The sequence below is a fragment of the Haemaphysalis longicornis genome, unplaced genomic scaffold (assembly GCF_048455015.1).
Source record: "Haemaphysalis longicornis isolate Haplotype H1 unplaced genomic scaffold, Haemaphysalis longicornis Haplotype H1 scaffold_10, whole genome shotgun sequence".
NCBI lineage: Eukaryota > Metazoa > Arthropoda > Arachnida > Ixodida > Ixodidae > Haemaphysalis > Haemaphysalis longicornis.
This window is the reverse complement of record NW_027526204.1, coordinates 103,377,566-103,396,926: the sequence shown is the minus strand read 5'-3', so window position 1 is coordinate 103,396,926 and position 19,361 is coordinate 103,377,566. Positions and strand designations below refer to the sequence as shown.

At 47.3% G+C, this 19,361-nt stretch overlaps 1 protein-coding gene across 2 annotated transcripts in view; it reads left to right on the top strand.

Annotated features, from left to right (window-relative positions):
- Window positions 1-4,452: 4,452 nt before the first annotated feature.
- The window catches only part of LOC144159003 (venom serine carboxypeptidase-like), a 33,274-nt gene continuing 18,365 nt past the window's right edge, over window positions 4,453-19,361 (top strand). The window contains exons 1-2 of one of the 2 annotated variants that reach the window (XM_077690229.1): window positions 4,453-4,596; window positions 14,822-15,203. In XM_077690229.1, coding sequence (XP_077546355.1) covers window positions 14,983-15,203 — 221 coding nt within the window. In that variant the 5' untranslated portion in view covers window positions 4,453-4,596; window positions 14,822-14,982. Of the gene's footprint in view, window positions 4,597-14,816; window positions 15,204-19,361 lie in introns of both variants that reach the window. The other variant, XM_077690230.1, reaches the window with a different exon arrangement.

The following is a 19,361-nucleotide window of genomic DNA, read 5'->3' as shown; positions in this document are numbered from 1 at the left end:
GTTTTGCAGATGCAGTTATTTGAACTAGGACACCGAGCAAGCGCAGAATTTGTAGATACGTCGTTGGTCCTAAATTGTGTGTGCGTGTGCGTGTGTCTGTGCATGTGTCTGTGTGCGTGTGCATGCGTGTGTGTCTGTGCGTGCGTTTGCGTGTGTGTGTTTGTGTGTGCGCACGTGCGTGTGCGTGCGTGTGTGCTTGTGTGCGTGTGTGCGTGCGTGTGTGTGTCTGTGTACGTGTGCGTGTGCATGTGTGTGCGTGTGTGTGTGCGTGTGCGTGCGTGTGTGTGCATGTGCGTGTGCGTGTGTGTGCGTGTGTCTGTGTGCGTGTGCATGCGTGTTTGTCTGTGCGTGAGCGTGCGTGTGCGTTTGTGTGTATGTGTGTGCGCGCGTGCGTGTGTGTGCTTGTGTGTGCATGCGTGTGTGTGTGCGGGTGTGTGCGTGTGCGTGCGTGCGTGTGTCTGCGTGTGTGTGCGTGTGTGTGTTTGCGTGTGCGTGTGCGTGTGCTTGTGTGCGTGTGCATACGTGTGTGTGTGTGTGTGTGTGTGTGTGTGTGTGTGTGTGTGCGGGCTGTTATTTCGATGCCGTCAGTCCCAGCAAGCAAATTTGGGTGTATAACCAGCTTAGTTCAAAATCCGTTTTGTATACGGTTCTCTTCAAGACACCCTAGATTGAATTTGGGCACCTTATTTCTAGCCGAATGCATGAACACTGATTTATTAGAAAAAGAAGTTTTTTATTCATTTTTATTTCCGGTATTGCACCGAAATTTCAACCGTGCGCAATTTGTAACGTGTTGCCGCCGACGAATCAACATGTTCACATGCCGGAAGAAATCCCACCTTGAAATGAAAACTTCTCGAGTGAAAAGAAAGTCCACAGCGGGTGCCGAAGCTGCTTATAACGGGCTAAAAGTCTGCACCTGTTCTAATTATAGCAGCCTCTGACATTAACTACCATAAACCTGCTCCTCGAAACTGACAAATGTCTATGAGAGTCACGGTATAGAATACTACCTTAGAATATCCGCCCATTGGCTGGTAATGGCCGCTGTTCGCTCAATATAGTATCCTTTAGCCCCCCACTTGAGTACTCTTCGGTGTAATCGTAATAGTTGTAGTAATAAATGTATGCGTTGTAAAAACGTAAATGGAGATAATTGGTCGGACGAAATTCGGAAAAACTAAAAAAAACGAAAAATATTTAGAAAATCACAAAAGATGGGAAAACGTGTACCGGATGCCATTTCCATAATAATGCAGATTTCGCAAAAGTTCAACCTGTAATCGTTATAATAGCATAATAGAAATAATTGCTCGAATGAAATCTCTGTATACTAAAAAATAAGAAAAAGTAAAAAATTACGGAAAATGGCGAAATGAGTAACGCCCTGCATTTGCACAATAATGCAGATTTCGCGAAATGTCCACCTGTCGTCGTTATAATAGCGTAAATTGAGATAAGTGGGAGAACGAAACTTTAAAAAAAACTAAAAAAGTTAAGAGAAAAATTTCTCCCACCTCCCCTCGCGGGAACCCCTGTGTAGACGCATAGGGAGTTCTGTTGTTGTTTCCGTTAGGTTGATTCTCCCATCGCGTGAAACGTGCCGTGAACCCCCTGCCGCGGCTATGACACAACACAATCCAACACAATTCACTTTAATCCAATCCAATCCAAATCCAATCCAATCCAAGCCAAGCGAAGTCAAGCCAATCCAAGTCAAGCCAATCCAATCGAATCCAATCCAATGCCCCTTGCGAGAGAGTGTTCGCTTTCGGAGAGGAGAGGGGGTGAGCGGCGGAGAGCGCAGCTCGCACGGCGAGGAGAATGGGGGAGGGGTGTGGACGGACAACAACAACGCCGTATGGAGGGACAAGGCGAGTGAATGAGATGCAGTCGCATCTAATATAAAATAATTACGGAAAATGGCGAACCGGGCAACGCCCTGCATTTCCGCAATGATGCAGCTTTCGAAAAAGTTTCAAATGTCATAGTTGTAGTCACGTAAACGCAGCTAATTGGTCGAACGAAATTTTTAAAAACTATAAAATAAGAAACATGTTAAAAATTACGAAAAATGGCATAACCTATCACGCATTACATTTCCACAACAACGCAAATTTCGCGGAAGTTCCACCTTTAATCATTATAATAGCGTAAATGGACATAATGGGTCCAACGAAATCTTGGAGAGCTAAAAAATATGAAAAATATCAAATAACTACGTGAAATGCGAATTGTGTAACGCCCTGCATTTCCACGAAAATGAAGATTTTGCGAAAGTTTCCCCGGTGATCGTTATAATCGCGTAATTGGGAATAATTGGGCCGAAGGGATTTAGAAAAAAATTTGGCTGGAAAAAACTCCCACTAAAGACAAGCGGCATAAGAATGCTACGCATTAACAGATTAATCTCTGAATTCCAGGAGAATTTTTTTATTGTAGTACTCCTGTTTTTGTACTTGCGCTAAGTTAGAGAACGAGTTATTTAGTCGTGACCGTAGGATTTGGTCGAAGTTTTCGGGACCAAAGAAACTGGACCTACCACCCGCCGCGGTGGCTCAGTGGCTAAGGCGTTGCGCTGCTGAGCACGAGGACGCGGTCTTGATACCCGGCTGCGGCGGCCGCTTTTCTGAAGCAGGCGAAAAGCAAAAACGCCCGTGTGTTCGAGATTTCGGCGCACGTTAGAGATCCCCAGGTGGTCGAAATTAATCCCTAGCCCTCCGCTACGGCGCGCCTCATCGCCTGCGTTGCGTCGGAGCGTTAAACCCTACAATCAATCAATCGAAACCGGACCTATCAAGTTGATCAGAGTTGTGTGAGTGGTGTCGTGACCGCAGGCGAATGAAGCTTAACGCGCTATTAAAAAAAATTACGCCCACCTACCCTCGCGGGAAGCCTGGTGTGATGCGACGCTGAGGGGGGTTCATGCGCCGCAAGCGGAGAGCAACCGTCGACCGAAAGGCCGCCGGAGAGCGGCACACCGGTTATATGCGCAGCGCGCCCGAAGGAGAGGAGACCGCGGAGAGAGAGAGTACCGCACATGCGCAGCACCGCGCGCAGCGCCGCCCACCGGCGGAGTGAGAGCGCGCTGGGCCGCACACCCGCAGATGTTGAGAGAGAGTGTTCGCTCTCACCTGGGCATGCGCCGGCGCCAGTGCGTCCGCCGCGGCTATGACGCAACACAATCCAACACAATCCACTTTAATGCAATCCAATCCAAATCCAATCCAATCCAAGTCAAGCCAAGCCAAGCCAATCGAATCCAATCCAATGCCCCTCGCGAGAGAGTGTTCTCTATCGGAGAGGAGAGGGGGAGAGTGGAAAGGCTGCGGACAACAATGGACGCACGCAGGTAGGAAAGGGCCACCGACAAGAGATGCTCTCAGCGCCGCATCTAAAATAACCAACCGTCCTGGATAAGACCTCGACGTCACCTGCTGAAGAGGAAGATCCAGCGAAGCCTACGACAGCCATGGTATCTGAGAAAGTGCGGTCGAACTTCTGCTGCCCGACCTCGGAAATATAGCAAAGGTTGGTGTTATCAAAAATTGTCCCCGTGTCTTCAAAAGGTTTTGGAGTGTGGATTTATTACAGCTATTTTGTTTTTCTAGAATCGCTTAGTAGCGTGATTTAAGGAAGCAGCTGGTCGTATATCTGCGAAAGCTAAACAGAGGAGGCGCGATTTTTCGATTTCTGTGCTGACCGCATATTAGAACTGGACATTTCGTGTTGAGCAGAAATTTTATTTATTTATTTATTTTTTTTTTATTTATTTATTTATTTATTTATTTATTTATTTATTTATTTATTTATTTATTTATTTATTTATTTATTTATTTATTTATTTATTTATTTATTTATTTATTTATTTATTTATTTATTTATTCTTTTTTCCAAAGACTGGCCAATCACGGAATATTGGCCAATGCTTGCAGAAAGTAGTAGTAGTAAAGTCCCTTATCGACCTCTTCTTTCCTAATAGAGGACCTTACCACTACTACTCAAAGGGGACAGTTACGAAACAAGCGGATGGAGGGGAACTGTGTGCATGTTAGTTTGCATGTGCAAGAGTTTATTTAGCACTGAACTTTTTTCTTCCTTTCTGTTCCATTCTGCCCTTCTTTAGGCCACCGCCATTGTTTCCTGTGATTGGCATTAATGACCACTTGCCAATCGCCCTGAATGGGTTTCACACAATCTGAGATTATCAAAATCGCCATCAACATCAGCAAGCAACCTCATTCAACCCGTGGGAGTCGAACATCGAGTGGAGCTTTGGGACTCGCCGACCAGAAAGCAGCTCGCCGGTGTTGACAGTAACCAATAGCGGAGCTAGTTCCAGGCCCTTGGGGACGCCACCCGTTGTCCTTCGGGCCTGAGTTCTGCAGCGATCCTTATCTGCCGCCCTCGGTTCTACTCTACCGCGAGCCCACTTGAGAGACTGTCAAGCGACGCTTTCGCGTCGGCATTTCGCCGGTGACCACCAAAACGCCGTTCAGGCGTCTCTTTCGTGCCGAACAGTGCCATCACTGCCGCTTTGCCCACCACGCCGTTTGTTCGTCACCTGCTGACCACTGATCCCACCGACGCCCACCGGTGAATTTTTCTTTGAAACCTCTTGAATTATTTGCGTAACATCGCGCTTTACTATTAATCGAGTGCTCGCAGTTTCCGTAGATGTAAGTTTTCTCTTTTTGTGTGTTTGTTCGTCGTGCTTCAGCATGGCTGGCACAGCCGCAGCGAGCAGACCGCGCGACTTCCTAGCATTAGCACACCCAGGATTTTTGTCGCGGGGGGTGAAATTTTGACAACGCATATAAAATTTAATAATATATAAATATAAAAATATAAAATAACAATTATAAAGGCAAATGTAAATAATACAAATAAATATAAATAAATAAATATAGAGAATAAAATATATAAACTATACAAGAGTAGTTGTAGAGTTTTTTTAAATTTTGTACGCGAAAAATATAAGCGTCAGATCAGCCGCCATAGCCTATACAATTAGCCTGCAGGAGGAATGTAATAATGGATACACCTTTGCATAACAACAAAGAGACACGCGAAGGCTTTTGCCATTGCCCGAAACCTCGGACCCGAGTTTGCAAGTACAATGGGAAGGAGGGGCGATGGGAGATCATGGTGAGAAGTATATATAATTAAAGCATTCCATAAAGCCTTCTTCGCTGATAAAGGGAAGCACAGCGTAAAGCACGTGCAGTCTCCGCGTGATTTTTATTTGCGCTAAAATGCAGAGAGAGAAAACTTTGCAGTACAGCTGACTATTATGCAGCTACGAAAATTGTCCGTTCTCTGACGCTGCGGTGGCATGATGATCGGCAGTGGAGCAGTCGAGAAGCTTCAGCATTTTTAAGGTTAACTGCTTTAATTTACTAATAACATTGGCAGACCTTTAACGCATAGACATTTTAAACAACAATTCCATGAAATGAGAAAATAGTCAAGAGAGCAGGAGTACTAAACGGAACATAGCTGATGGTGAAGGTGTCCTGGAGAATTAAGGGACCGACGACGGGCGCCAATGTTTCTGACGTGAGACGCCGCCGGCGCCGGCAGCTGCTCCCTGTGAACCCGGCGGAGAGGGCTTTGATTTGTTTCGACCAGGCCACTAAAAAAGCGCATTCTGGACACATTTCCCACAACTAATTGGGGAGACACTTCTTAACACCAATTAGCCATGTTCCCACCAAAAGGAAAGAAACCAAACACTAACAGACACAAAGTTTGAGACCGAAAACGCGCACTTCGGCAATATAATTATTGATGTAAACGAAATAGTTGAGACAAAACAGTGCAGTAAAGTGTAGAAAAAACCGGTAACAGCCGTTGGAAATAGAGAGGGCTCTGAGCCCGGAACGAACACCACAGGGGGTGCAGAATCTTCTACAACGCCGAAACCCGAGCCCCTGCGACACTCGGCCAGTAAGGTCTCCTCACCCCATAGCCGCGTCTTTCGGTCGGTCGGGGCGCAAACACAGGCTACATTGGTTTCTGAGTAAAACGGGGGCCTTGACGGCCGAAAGTAGTTCTAAACAACAGGGAAAGACAGCAAATGCAACGAGGGCTTCGCAACAATTATTCGCTGCTATACCAGTGTTGCGGATCTGGTAGCGTGACCGGTGATGACGTCCGCTTGTCCTGAGTTGCGGCAAACATTGAGGCCGAGTAGGGCGAAGGAAGCAACTTGATGTACAGAAATTTACATGGCGTTTGACTGAGTGAGCAGGATTCTGCGCTCCTGGGCGCGCGAGATTAAATAACCAGGTTGGGTCCGCCCGCTTTCATCTTTTGTCCCGTTGTATTCAGGAACGCACCAATCACGAAAATCCATGGCACTGAAATTGACGCCCACACACACACAGAGAGAAGGCAGTTTTCCTCTCGCACAGCTCAGCGTAAGGTTGACTTCGGTGGTGCAATCTTACTAAGGTCGAACCACCCGAGGTTGAAGCGACAGGAGGGCGCCTGGGCCCCGTCGGTGATCCGGCGTCGGGCGCTCGTTGAACAGCGACGTTTCGGACACTCCACAAAGGGTTCCCACGATGCGTAACTCGCCGCCGAAGAAGACAGGAACACTTAGCTTTCCGCCAAACGGGCGGCGCCGCGCGACGCCTTGTCACCATCTCCGTTCGACGTTCTCGGTCATTGTGGCTGCCCTCGCCAACGGGCGCTTGGGTGACCGTGACTACGCCGAAAGCGGCTTGTGTCGAGCAGCAGCGTCAGTCTCCGCCGCGTCATTGCGCACAAGTCCGGGCCACTTCCCGCTGAATAAGGGGGGTGACCGTACGACGGAAGGCTTGGGTGGCTGAATCCGATAGTATTGAGGACGATCTTCGCAACACCGTACGCCGATCGTAACACCAGATAACTCGAGAAGACCCGACGCCGCGCTACCGTTCGGAACACCTTCAACTTTTATTTCGTTGGTTGGTTGGTTGGAGCCATAACAAGAATGGCACGTACCCACTCTGGGGGATTGGCCAAGTCAGAGAGAGAGAGAGAGAATAAACTTCTTTATTAGCAAAAAAAAATGTGGAGTGGTGTCCTCATTTCAGGACCCCATTCGTGGTGCCAGCTGCGACAGCCCTTTCAACCAACCGAAGCTGGTCTTCCGGACTGGAAATGAACAACACGCTCTCCCACTGCTCATAAGACAGACGAGGAATTAAAACCCAAGTTGGCCAAGTCTGATTGTGGTTTCACTGTTTAAGAAGCTTATGAATTAGTTTCAAACTAAGCGAACATAGGGTACAGTGATGTAAGAATTTTGGAACCAAAAAAAAAATTCTATACTGCTTTAACAACAGGTATTTCAATGACCGATTAAAATTGGTTGATGCGATTGATTAACAAGGCAAGCGACCTGTTCCGGCAATAAAAGAGTGAAGCGCGCGACAAACGTCCCCGTTGCACCAACCAAGCCCGACTGCCCCAAATGACAATAAATTAGGCACCGACAAGGCGAGACCCAGGCGCCGGAGGGGAATCTCCAGGTAACGATTTCGGATGGAGGAGAACCGCCGGCAAGACAACAGGAAGTGGTCAATTGTTTCCTCCTCTTGACAGAAGCCGCACATGGCCGATGGGGCTATGCGTGCTAGGTGTAGATAAAAATTCAAATTAGGTGTTCGGCATCGAAAGCAAGTCAGTGTGACCTCGCACAGTCGAGACTGCGCAAAGTCACACCTCCAAGAGTACCGGAGATGCTCAATGCCAGTGCAGCCAGCGATACTGTCTGGTGGGAAGCTGTCCAGCGAACTGTACCTTCGAAACCTATTTGCAACAACGTAGGCTATCGGGGACCCAGTATCAACCAGAGGACCATTCAGTGCTACTCCTGTCAGGTAATCAGCGGTTTCGTTAAGTTCAACACCTCTGTGCCGTGGGACCCAGACTAGACGGATTTCCCTGACATGTGCCGGTATAAGCATCGACAGCGATCGGCGAAGTGGAGAAACGGTTGGTGAAGATAAAGCGGAGCAGACCGAAAAAGAATCCGTCACAATGATCACCTGGGAATGCTCTTCGCTGAGCTTACGAAGACCTAGCGTGATTCCTAAAAATTCTGCCAAATATATTGACGTGAAATTTGGAAGGCGCAAGGAAATTTCCAGTCAAGCGCAGGTAAAAGTATACCTACACCAGCTTTTTTTGTCCGGAACAGAAGCCTCTCTCACGACCAATCCCGACCGCGCGCACAACACCGCGCACTTCTTTCTCATCTTCTCCCAAGTGCCCACGCACGCGCCCTTTCCCGCGATCGAGAATCAACACCAGATACAAAAAAAAGGCTGTGTACCTGTGTTCCAACTGTAAAATAAGGTTTTCATGGCGAATCTATTTTCAATGAACAAAGATAGAGCCCAGACCTGGAACAAAGATGGAGCCCATAATTTAAACCCCCCAGGTATTCTTAAGAATTCAGAAATCTCCTACCCAAGGAAACTTTTTGTGCCACTAAAAATTTTCCTCAATCTTTTTCTTGAATTACTTCAAGTTATACGAGAGTTGGTCCGCACAGACTTAAAAGATAGTGGTGTTTTTTTTTATTTTTAATACCGGTCAAACAATATTCTTCGAGATTTAACTACGAGTGTCCAATGTGGTCGTGCGGCTGGCCCTACATTTATTAACAGAGAAGATTCGGTGGCAGCAGGAGCCTGCGAGTCGAGGAGCTCTCATAGAATGCGGCCGAGCAGCGCAGAAGCCTGGGCGTTCTTTTTTTTTTTTTTCGCGTGGCTCGTCCTGCGTGCCCAAGCCACGCGCTGCTGCCGATGGTACCGGCCCATGATGATGATGCTAGGCGCTTGTTGTCGATGACGAAGTGGCCGCTACACATCCATCCATCCATACATACATCCATTCATCCATCCATCCATCCATCCATCTATCTATCTATCTATCTATCTATCTATCTATCTATCTATCTATCTATCTATCTATCTATCTATCTATCTATCTATCTATCTATCTATCTATCTATCTATCTATCCATCCATCCATGCATCCATCCATCCATCCATCCATCCATCCATCCATCCATCCATCCATCCATCCATCCATCCATCCATCCATCCATCCGTCTATCTATCTATCTATCTATCTATCTATCTATCTATCTATCTATCTATCTATCTATCTATCTATCTATCTATCTATCTATCTATCTATCTATCTATCTATTTATCTATCTATCTATCTAAACCACCCTATTCAAAGTGTTTAACGCCCCCCACAGCAGCGCACAGAGACCAAATCATCCCCACTCTTAATGAAATACCCTTTCTAATGAAGCCAGTTTCCTGTACCGAAGACTTCGTTATAACGGGGTTCAATGCACTTCGCTATTAAAACCACTTATTTTCATCGTATTTTTGTTGCTTCACCAGTATTATGACGCACAAGTACCCGATCCCACGTCTTGACACTTCAGTAGTGCTGAAGTAGTAGTGCTGAATACCTCACCCAGTGCCCCCTGCTTCCGAATCAATGATCGTGGTGACCACTCGGCCCCCAGACTTCCCCAATGATGCAAAGTTATCACAACGAGTTTGTGTCTAAGTTTTGTAGTCCAAGTTAAAAAATCTGATGGCTTGTAGATTTAGCCTCAAAAATACACAGCGTTAGGCTTCTTATGCACACATGACGCGTATGTCGAACACACACATAAGCGCACAGGGCACGTACACATGCGCGAAAAATTTTCTTTTTTTGTTTCAACACGACAACCTTAGGGGACTGCATTAAGCGCGGTCCATAAAGTCATCATAATCGCAGTGCCGAACGTCAACATCTTGCTCTGTATACGTTGTATCACATTGGGGTGACCGTCTGTTGTTTTCATATGGGTTGCAAAAGGTTCAGACATCTAGCCGATACGGTAGCATGAACTCCCTCCGTGTCAAACATGGATGAAAGACTATAGTGCCCACAAAGGGTCTAAAGTGTGTAGGTGGTTTCGCTCCTATCCCCTCTTTTTCGCCTACACTCTCTTTCATCCCTTGAACACCCCTTCCCCAGTGCCGAGTAGCAATCCGGGCTCTAAGCCTGGATAACCTCTCGGCTTTCCGTTCGCTTTTGTGATCCCCCTCCGCCGTGACAAACACAATACAGCCCTCTTCGCTGAACAAAAGCACATAGCAAGGCGAGCACCCGAAACAGCAGCGCTCCATAACAGCCTCATAGCGTCAAGAGAGCTGTTTCCACGCCCGGAGTGCCCGTGGTCTCTTTCTATGGCGTTGATAAAGCGGGTAGGGTTTCATGGTTATACTGCGCGAAAGGGGCCTGCAATGCTCGCGGCCCTGTGAAAAAGCAAAAAAGACGGAGCCCGTTATCATGGAAGCTTTACCGTGTCTACCTTTCTTGGTGCTTTACACAATTACCCAGCTGCCAGTGCGACCTCAGTGGAATGACCCCGCTCCCCGCGCGTACCTCCCTTTGACATTGTACTCGCGAAGCTTCTGGTACACCGAAGGGCACATCGTACGCCGACATATTCGACGGAGTAGGGCCGCTTCTAGGTGAAAAACCTCAATGAATATTCAGCGCGATCAGGGTTAAAGCTGCCTGTTCCTTGCGTAACGCTTGTGTTGGTAAGTGAGAAGTGTTTTGTTGCTTACCGGCGAAGAACTCAGAACCATGCATTGTAGCTTTTCTTATCATGCACTGTACCAGGGGTTAAAGTTAGAAAGTGTAGTTTGATTGCATTTTATGTACGTACCTAGATTTTCCTGATTGCCAAGCTTTCCGCTCTGCAGTTACAGCTCCTTCCAATCACTCTGAAGTTGTTCTAACGACACCGCTTCCCTCCCACCCGAAGCCTTTTTCCGAAGTCATAGATTATCATCTTTTCAATTTAAATCGAACAAAACTTACCGCCGGCTAAGATACATCTATGAATTCGTGGGTTGGTGTTCACTTCCTTTTCCATTTGACGTTACAATTTGTTGAAAACCCCGAATTGATTTTTGGCGGCACCATCCCACAACGCCTGTCCTTGTCTGATGTTAACGCGTCTTGTCCATTGCGCTGTTTTCTATACTATGTATCCTTATAACCCTCACCTTTTCTTCGAACCTCGTTTAATCCGGTGGTATCAAATTTAATGCCTAAAAGCCCCTACAATAGCACAGCTAATCGGACCTCGCTAGACGATGGTCAGGTTCATGTTCCAAAGACTGTCTGTCCTGGTCCAGAGATTTTTACCACCCTCTGCTGTAACGCTTACCTCGTTATGGGGCTCTTTAGCTGCTGGGGCTGGAGGCCCTCGTAGGCTGCATTCGGTTTGTAGGGACGCTAAGGTCAAATACTGCACTAGGGTAGCCAGATCATGTCCTGGTTAGCGCACTGTTCGCGCCCCAGGGAGCCTTCGTAGTGTTGTTGCACCTACCATGTAGGCTCATGGTGTTTTCTACCGGACCTTGCATAATTGCAAACCCGGTGATGCGGTATTGGCCCTAGTGCAAAACAAACAGATACGCGACGATAAATGTCTAGCCCCATTGTTTCCAGCAAGCACTGTTATCAGTTTTCCGCAATGTGTGTACGAGCCAAGTTTTTCATAACAGAAGATAACAGTGACTCTAATCGCTGTTTATTGAGAAGGTGAAGAATATTTGAGTAACACGAGCCCAACAGTCTCAACGTCCGGCTACCCCGCGTGCCGACTTGTCGCGTATGCGTAGCTTTAATAATGTTAAAACATGGCCCCAGTATTGGGGCCATGTTTTAACATGGCCCCAATTTAACATGGCCCCAATACTCCCTTAGACATGCTTATTCATCATTTTTCATTGTGTAAGAATTGCAGTGAACATATTAATAGGCCCCTGGTGGTTGTAATCATTACATGTAATGAATGTAATGGTGGAAGTAATGGTGGATGGATGGATTACATCCTGTGAATGTAATTATCACACGTGATCTTGAGCAAGTCATGTTGATGATAATAAAGAGGCGGCTCGTACGGGCATGGGAACGCGGACATAGCTCGCTCCTCGCGCTCGTGGCAGTGGCTCGTGTTCAGCCCCAGGTCTGGTCTCGCCCCCTCCGCCCTTTGTGCCATTTGCGGTGAGCATGAGACACTAGATCACTACTTATTACATTGCCGTCGTTTCTCAATTATCAGACAACGTCACCTTATCAGGCCATTACAACGAATTGGACTTCCTATCTCCATGCCCGTACAACTGTCGCTAGGGGCCACATCACTGGGTTATTGTCACCGAGGGGTGGCTGCAGCCATTCATGCATGTGTGTCCGAGACCAGGTGTTTGCCCTGTTAGCCTTTATTATCACGGGTATGTTTTCTGAAATTCAACTGCCACTTTCAATTTGTAGCCAATTCTTCCTTCCAATCTCGTGCTGCTGCTGGATGCCAACAGATAGGTATCTACTTCTAAGCTCTGAGCGGGCGAATTAGCCCCCTTCTTGCTCGATTCCTGGCCAATCCCCCGCGTGGGTATGCGCCATGAGACGTTGAACAACAACAAGAGGAATCGGGCGACTGGCTGTGTGGCTCTTTTCTACGCCGCTTTCCGCGACATTCTGGTGCTGAAACCCGGGAGATCGAACCACGAGCAGACTCGACTTGACGCGGCGCAAACGCCGAGGTACGCTAGGCTCGGGATTCCTTTGGATCCAGCTGATTCGGGAAGCCTCGTCCTCGAACGCTGCTCGCCGCTCGCGCTAAAGCCACCCGGTCGCCCGGCTTCGCTGCCGTCTGCCATTGAGGAGCTACGTCGCCACCGTGACTTCGTGAGGCAAGCCATCCCAAGGGGCGTAGCTGCAATTGAATAGCTGCTACAGGATCCAGACGCACCGACCGAGCAGATCCATTCGTACTTGCACACCCTCAACAGCACGTATGAGGAAATGGAGGCTCTTGAACAGTGCGTCCAGGAGACCATCGATTTAGACGAGTTAGAAGCTGACTTCTTCACTAGATATATGAATACCACGAAAAGGCCACCTTGATCCGTTCTAGGTCTACATCGTCAGAACCTCCGCGGTTCCTTCCCTGGTTTCTGTTCAGAGTACCGGAGCGCCGAGCCGTGATTTCAGCGTTCCTCGGCACGGCAAGACCGCAGCGCTCCCCGGTGACAGCAAGAGAACGGTGGAGGTCGAATGTGGCGAACGTGAACTCCGCGTGTGGGCCGAGCGTCTGCGCCCTACACGTCTGCACAGCTGGCGAGGATTCTCAACGCCTGGAACAACTGGCGGAGGTCGCAACAGATTCCCTTGAGGGACGATTAGCGACGGGTGATTTCACTGAGTGACGGTGAAAGCAAGGCTCGGCGCTCCGGTACTTTGAACAGCAACCAAGGAAGGAAGCGCGGAGGGTCTGGCGAAGTAGACCTGGGAGCAGATCAAGGTGATCCTTTTCGTGATATTCAAAGCTAGAGAAGAAATCAGCTTTTAACTCGTCTAAATCGATGGTCTTTGGAACGCGCCGGTCAAAAGCTTTCATTTCCTCCTCCCTGGTTCTACCTGGACCTTCTCGGTCGGGTCGGTGCGTCTGGATCCTGTAGCAGCGATTCAATTGAAGCTACGCCCCTTGGGACGGCTTGCCTCACGAAGTCACGGCGGCGGCGTAGCTCCTCCTTGGCTGACGGCAGCGAAGCCGGGCGACCGGGTACGACCAGCATGAGTACGAGCGGCGAGCAGCTTTCCGTCACAAGTCATCCGCGAAAGCACTTGTGTATGCGGTAATAGTAGCTTCACCTTTGAGCTTGTTTTTGTGAGGAAAAGTATGGATGAGTACGAATATGCCTAGAATAGTGCATATCGGGGCGTAGTCTTGTGCTGTTCACTTGTGCGCTAATAATTGCTACAAGACTAAACGCACCTCATTAAATATGGCAACGATTTCGCTCATGCCAACGATGATTCATACATAATGAAATCTGAAAATTGTGGGCTCGCTACCGTGTAACAGCGCCGGGGAGTTATGCTATGATTTTGATGGACAGTTAGCGCTTGTATTAAATATTTCATTTCTTGGTAACGAATTCGTCCCATTGGAGGTAACATATATATATACCTGGGATAACCGAAACATATTGCCCAAAGAAAAAAAGACAGGCTATCCCGAATTCATTAGGAATCTTCAAACCGCTTTAATAACAGATAGTTACTGGCCATTTAGAAATATTTTGTCGTATACATTACCGACCTTTATTTAAAATGAAAACTAACTCAGCTGAATTTTGGCAGTACATGGTCAGTAAGAAGAAACGCTGAGATCCGACAGAACACGACGATACTCATTACTGATCCCACTTAATTAGCCAACATAACCGAGTATTTTCCCTTAGTATTCTTCCAACCTGATCTTAGCTCTTCAATTCCCGAGGCAAACTTCGTATCAGCTGAGGATGTCTGGAGGCCCTCACAACATGCCAAATTTATTTCTTCGTCGCTAAGCAGAACCCATATCGCATCTACTAACGGCTACCTTGCAAGCTATCTTTTATCATGCCTATTTCCATGTTTTAGACAGGGCCTCGTACACCCGAATACTAACAATTTTCAACTCCACCACACGCATACCACGAATATTTTACGGAGTAACATTGACAGGCGAAAATAACTTTGCTAGGCTTAGCTGTATTTGCACAATAAAAATGCACATATTCCTACTACTACCTTTTAGGCTCCGGCGAGCCTTGGGGTCCAGCTTTATAACTTCAAGGTGGCTTTTTAACCGTGACCCCCCAAAAAGGGGAGCTCTGCAATCATTGTCATCATCATCGCAGCTTCGGCGCGTAAAAGATTCGAATTTGATTCAGTGCAGCACCTCCGAAGAAACCGCAGACAAGTCCGTGAGTGTTCCCGCGCTGCCACCGCTGCGACTACCAGCCGGGGCAGCGACGACAGGGCTATCAGCTACAGCCAGCCACCGATCCGGCGGCTGGATATCAGCGCCCCGGGCGGCGTGCTGCTGCAATCGGCGCGATGTCGTCGGACTCCTTCGCCGCAGAGGCCGGCCAGGCAAACGTCGGCACGCACCTCAAGCAGGACCGGCTGGCGGACACTCAGAGAGGCGGAGGGGAAAGTTTTTTGTACTCTGTTCGGGCGACCATGAGGGGCCGCCGATGGGTCTGGTTCGTGCTGACCGTTGTCCTGCTGGCGCTATGCATCGCCCTCATCGGAGCCTACGCCGTACCTCGCAAAAGGTGGGCGCTGTATGAGACCATTCGCAACGGTTCTCTCCAACTGCGCCGTTGTTATCGCGCGCGCGAGTGGTCCAAGTTTCGTGTTCACGGCCCGGTTGAGGCCGTCCAGATTCCGCGTAGTCCCGATTACTACGGAAGTTAACAATATTCTTATAGCCGTTTCCCAAACGCCGCGAGAGAGTGGAGGAAGCAGCGTTATATGGATCGTTTTAAAATTGTTATCTCTCATTACCTAATGTAGTGAAAGAGACGATGCTGGCCACTGTTACAGCGACTTCTTAGATGCAACCTAATTTGTTTTGCGGCCCTTGCATTAGAGCGCTCGACTTACAGCCGTTTTACGAGGACCATACTCAACCTCCTTTTTTGCATCCCCTCATTTGGCAGTTTCTAAGGGCACGAGAACTACGATACGCTTTTATCACTCCTATCTGAGCTGTCTATTTACCAAAGAGGCGTCAAACTGGCCAGTTATGTTGTGGCAATAGTGCCCAAGCTCTTGATTCTTTCGCATCTGTGTGCTGAAGCAAGCTGGGATTTTAGTGGTGGCATGTATATTACCGGAGCTGCGGAAGGTCGGAGGAACGCCTTCGTTATTACGCGCGGTTTTCCGTGTCGCCGGTTTCCTCTTCTCTCGGCTTCTAGCGCGCGTGTCTTTAAAAACCAATTAACCCGAGTTTTGACACAGACAAAGGAAGGGGGTGACGCATGTCCTTGTCTGTGTCGGGGCTGTTTTTGTCGTAGCGATGTTGCTCCAACAAGCCTAAGCTATCACTTTCGTGTACGTCTGTCTCGACCATGAGAAATGCTCTTAGAGATGTCTTTTCATTTTTTTTATCTCCTTGTACTGTTCCGTTTGGACCCGCAGAATATATTGTGTTCAGAAATGTTTTTGAAATTAGGAGTAAACCATTCTCCCAATAATCTATATAAATACACCACAGAGATTAGGATTTATCAACAGCAGCTTTCCAGCTCATCACAGTTCCTTCGAGGCTGTTTGCACAGAAGTATTTAACATTATGCAAAGTAATTCGACGCAGTTGTAATCTCAACTTTGTGAACAATTTAAAGTTCAACAGACTAGCTTACCAGGTTCCAGGGACACCTACGTCATCAAAGGTAATTCTATCGGCAGTAGCTCTTGACAGAAAAAAAATATATAAAAAATATTAAGCATCTTGAAAACCACCATTTCAGTGTTCGTATTCGAGTACTCACGAAAAAAGACATAGCGGAACGTGAACTATCATTTTTCCCAAGCAGTTCTCGAAGGTTTCTGGACGGTCGACTTTCCCAGCAAAAATTGCTTGCGTTTACGATAAATATCGTTTTATAGCCCGAAAAAGTTTTTTTTTTTTTTAATGTTATCACAAAATTTGGGTGGGTCCGCCCGCGAGGTTATTCACCACAAAACAAAGCCAGCTCTTTTTGAAATGAGGCTGTCGGTAAAACCTTGATGCATTTCTGTGCTCTTTGCTGGGCTTTTGCGTTACCGTGGACTGCTCGTCCCTTATATAAAAACGGCAACGGTTCATTATAAAAACGGCAAACAGTGGAACTTATAGACAGGACGTAAACTTGTAAAAAGACACTGCTTTTTTTGTGTGTTACCGCCCTACCTAGACGCTGTTTGTTGTGTTTCGTCATGAACACTATCCAACTAGCCAACCTTTCTATTCTTTTTTCGTCACTGAAGGAATATCTGTTTCTATAATACGACACCTTGTCTAGAAACAAACACCTCGTCTATACCTAAACTAATACAGTCAAACCCGTTTATAGCGAACTGCAATATGCACCGCGATTAGTTCGATATATCCAATAGTTCTATATAGCCGAACCCGCCTATAACGAGCTTATTGTTACGAGTTCGCAATCCGCGAGAGCCCCCCGCCCCCTCCTCAACTCCGCCATCCGCGTATGCAGAAATGAACACATTACAGTAGCCATTACCAGACCAAAATAATCAATTTATTGCAAGTATCAAAGCTACTTTCCGCCTTAACTGCCCACGTTGCAAAAAAAAAAGGGGGGGGGGAGGGCATTTTTGTTTTCACTTTCGTTTTGGCGGCTTCAACTATAGCATTCTCTACACGAAACATTGTTTGCACCAGTTCTGAGTCCGTGTCCTCAAAAATCTAAGAAGCATTAGCGGAGCACATCGACGGCCGAAAGCGCTTCATTATAAGCGTCGGACGGATTTCACTGGCGACATCATCGGGAACGTTGGCGAGCTCTTCCCACAGTTCACCGATGCTGCATGCTGTCTTGGTCCGCACTCACTGACTGGGCGGGTTCCGTCGCGAGTCCCGCGCATCGGAAGCAGTTCCGGAAAGTATTGGGCGTCACGTCGCTCCGTACGAGGCGCAATGCCTCAGTCACGGCTCTTGCTCCGTGGTCGCGGCCAATCCACATCTCAGTCGCCGCTCCGAGATCATGCATTTCGGCGGCCATTCTAGGCGCCCAGAGTTCGATATATCGGATGTGAACTTCGTTATAAGGAATATGTTTCTCATGTATTTCCGTAACTGAAATATTTTTGTTCGATATATAGCATAGTTCGCTCTATCCGGGTTCGTTATAGCCGGGTTTGACTGTATTACTGTGGATCCTACTTTGCTATCACCGTTTAGAAGAAATGCGTGCGTTCACTCACTGATGTCCCTGACATTAGAGTGGGCAGTGTTCACTTAGGTTTGCATTTGCCTTAAACGTGGGTATTAGGAGGCTCTGACTTAATTGCACAACTACGCTAAACTAAGCGTCATGTGATTGTTTTTTTTTACGTTGGTACAAGTCTTGCGCTGCAAAACTGCTGGAAATATTCACAAAACAAAAGTTCAACGCAGGAAGTTATCTCTCGTGCAAAGGAGGTCATAGAGCTTAATTCTGTTGAATCGGTTTATTGCGCAGTTATTCCTTTTTTAATGAACAAAAACATATTGAGCTCCGAACAGTATTAGCGATTGGTGCACGCTATCTGAGTACCGAGATATGCGGTCAGTATCAGCGAAAAGTCGGGCAGCACAATCTGGGGCATACAGCTCTCAATACAGCTGTCGGATGTGCTACCTATGAATACACAGTGCCTTTTGCTACGCCCCTACACATCAAAACCAGCCCCATATCAAATGTCCATGACGTCATTCTCCTCTAAGGCTAACAAGGAAATCTTTTTCGCCCAAATTACCACGCTCGTACAAAACTTACTCAACCCCTCACATCTGGAAGTAAATGACCAGTTGTGCTTCGGATAGCTTCGAGATGTGTACGCCTTATCGACAGCATTACATCGTCTTGTAAATATTAGATAACGTGCGACTGATAGGACGTGTTCATAATATGGCGTACGACAGAAGGACAATTAGATAAAGGGTGCTCATTCAGGATGAACGCGTGCCGAACAACACAAAAATGACCCTCCGGTCATTAGCCTCGCGACTCGCGGCTTATCTACCCCTGACGTGAGGTTCGATTGCCTTTTTTTAAAGAGGGCGATATCTTTCTTGGGTTACCTAAACGCGACAATTATGCGGCAACAAGTACTTACAGGCATGACTGAAATTGACGGTATGCATAATGCATATCAACATTGTTCAGCAAAAAGGAAGCAAGCACGTTTGAGGCAAAACACAAGCACGTAACTGGCAATAGCAGCATTGTTTTAAAGGGACGGACAACCGATTTTTGTCGCGTACATGTTCTCTAGCTCATATGAAAGCCAACGTTTAATATAGCCCGTAACCACAACCAATTTCTTAACAAATTGGCGGAAATAATATTATTTTGGCCGCAAACTCCCTGAAATCGGAAGGGTGGTGGTTCGTAGCGTCGAAACTTGACACTACAATGTGTCCCTGTCACGTGACCTGCAAAACTAGCAGCTACTGTAACTGCTGAAACGTTTATTTACGTACTGGAACCTTTTAACACAAGTATTTGTACGAGGTTAAATTGTATATGTATTTCTAAACATTATTTTGAAAATTTTCAAGACAAGCCGCCCACCGTCACTGAGTTGCTCTCAGTGTGGCTAACTGAGCCTCCATGCCCAGAATCAACGGCAGCGTTCAGTAAACAGACCCATTGAAGGAACTTTGACGATTCTGCCAGCGGTGTTTGTTCTGCCAAACAGGGGTGTTTGTTCTGCCAAAA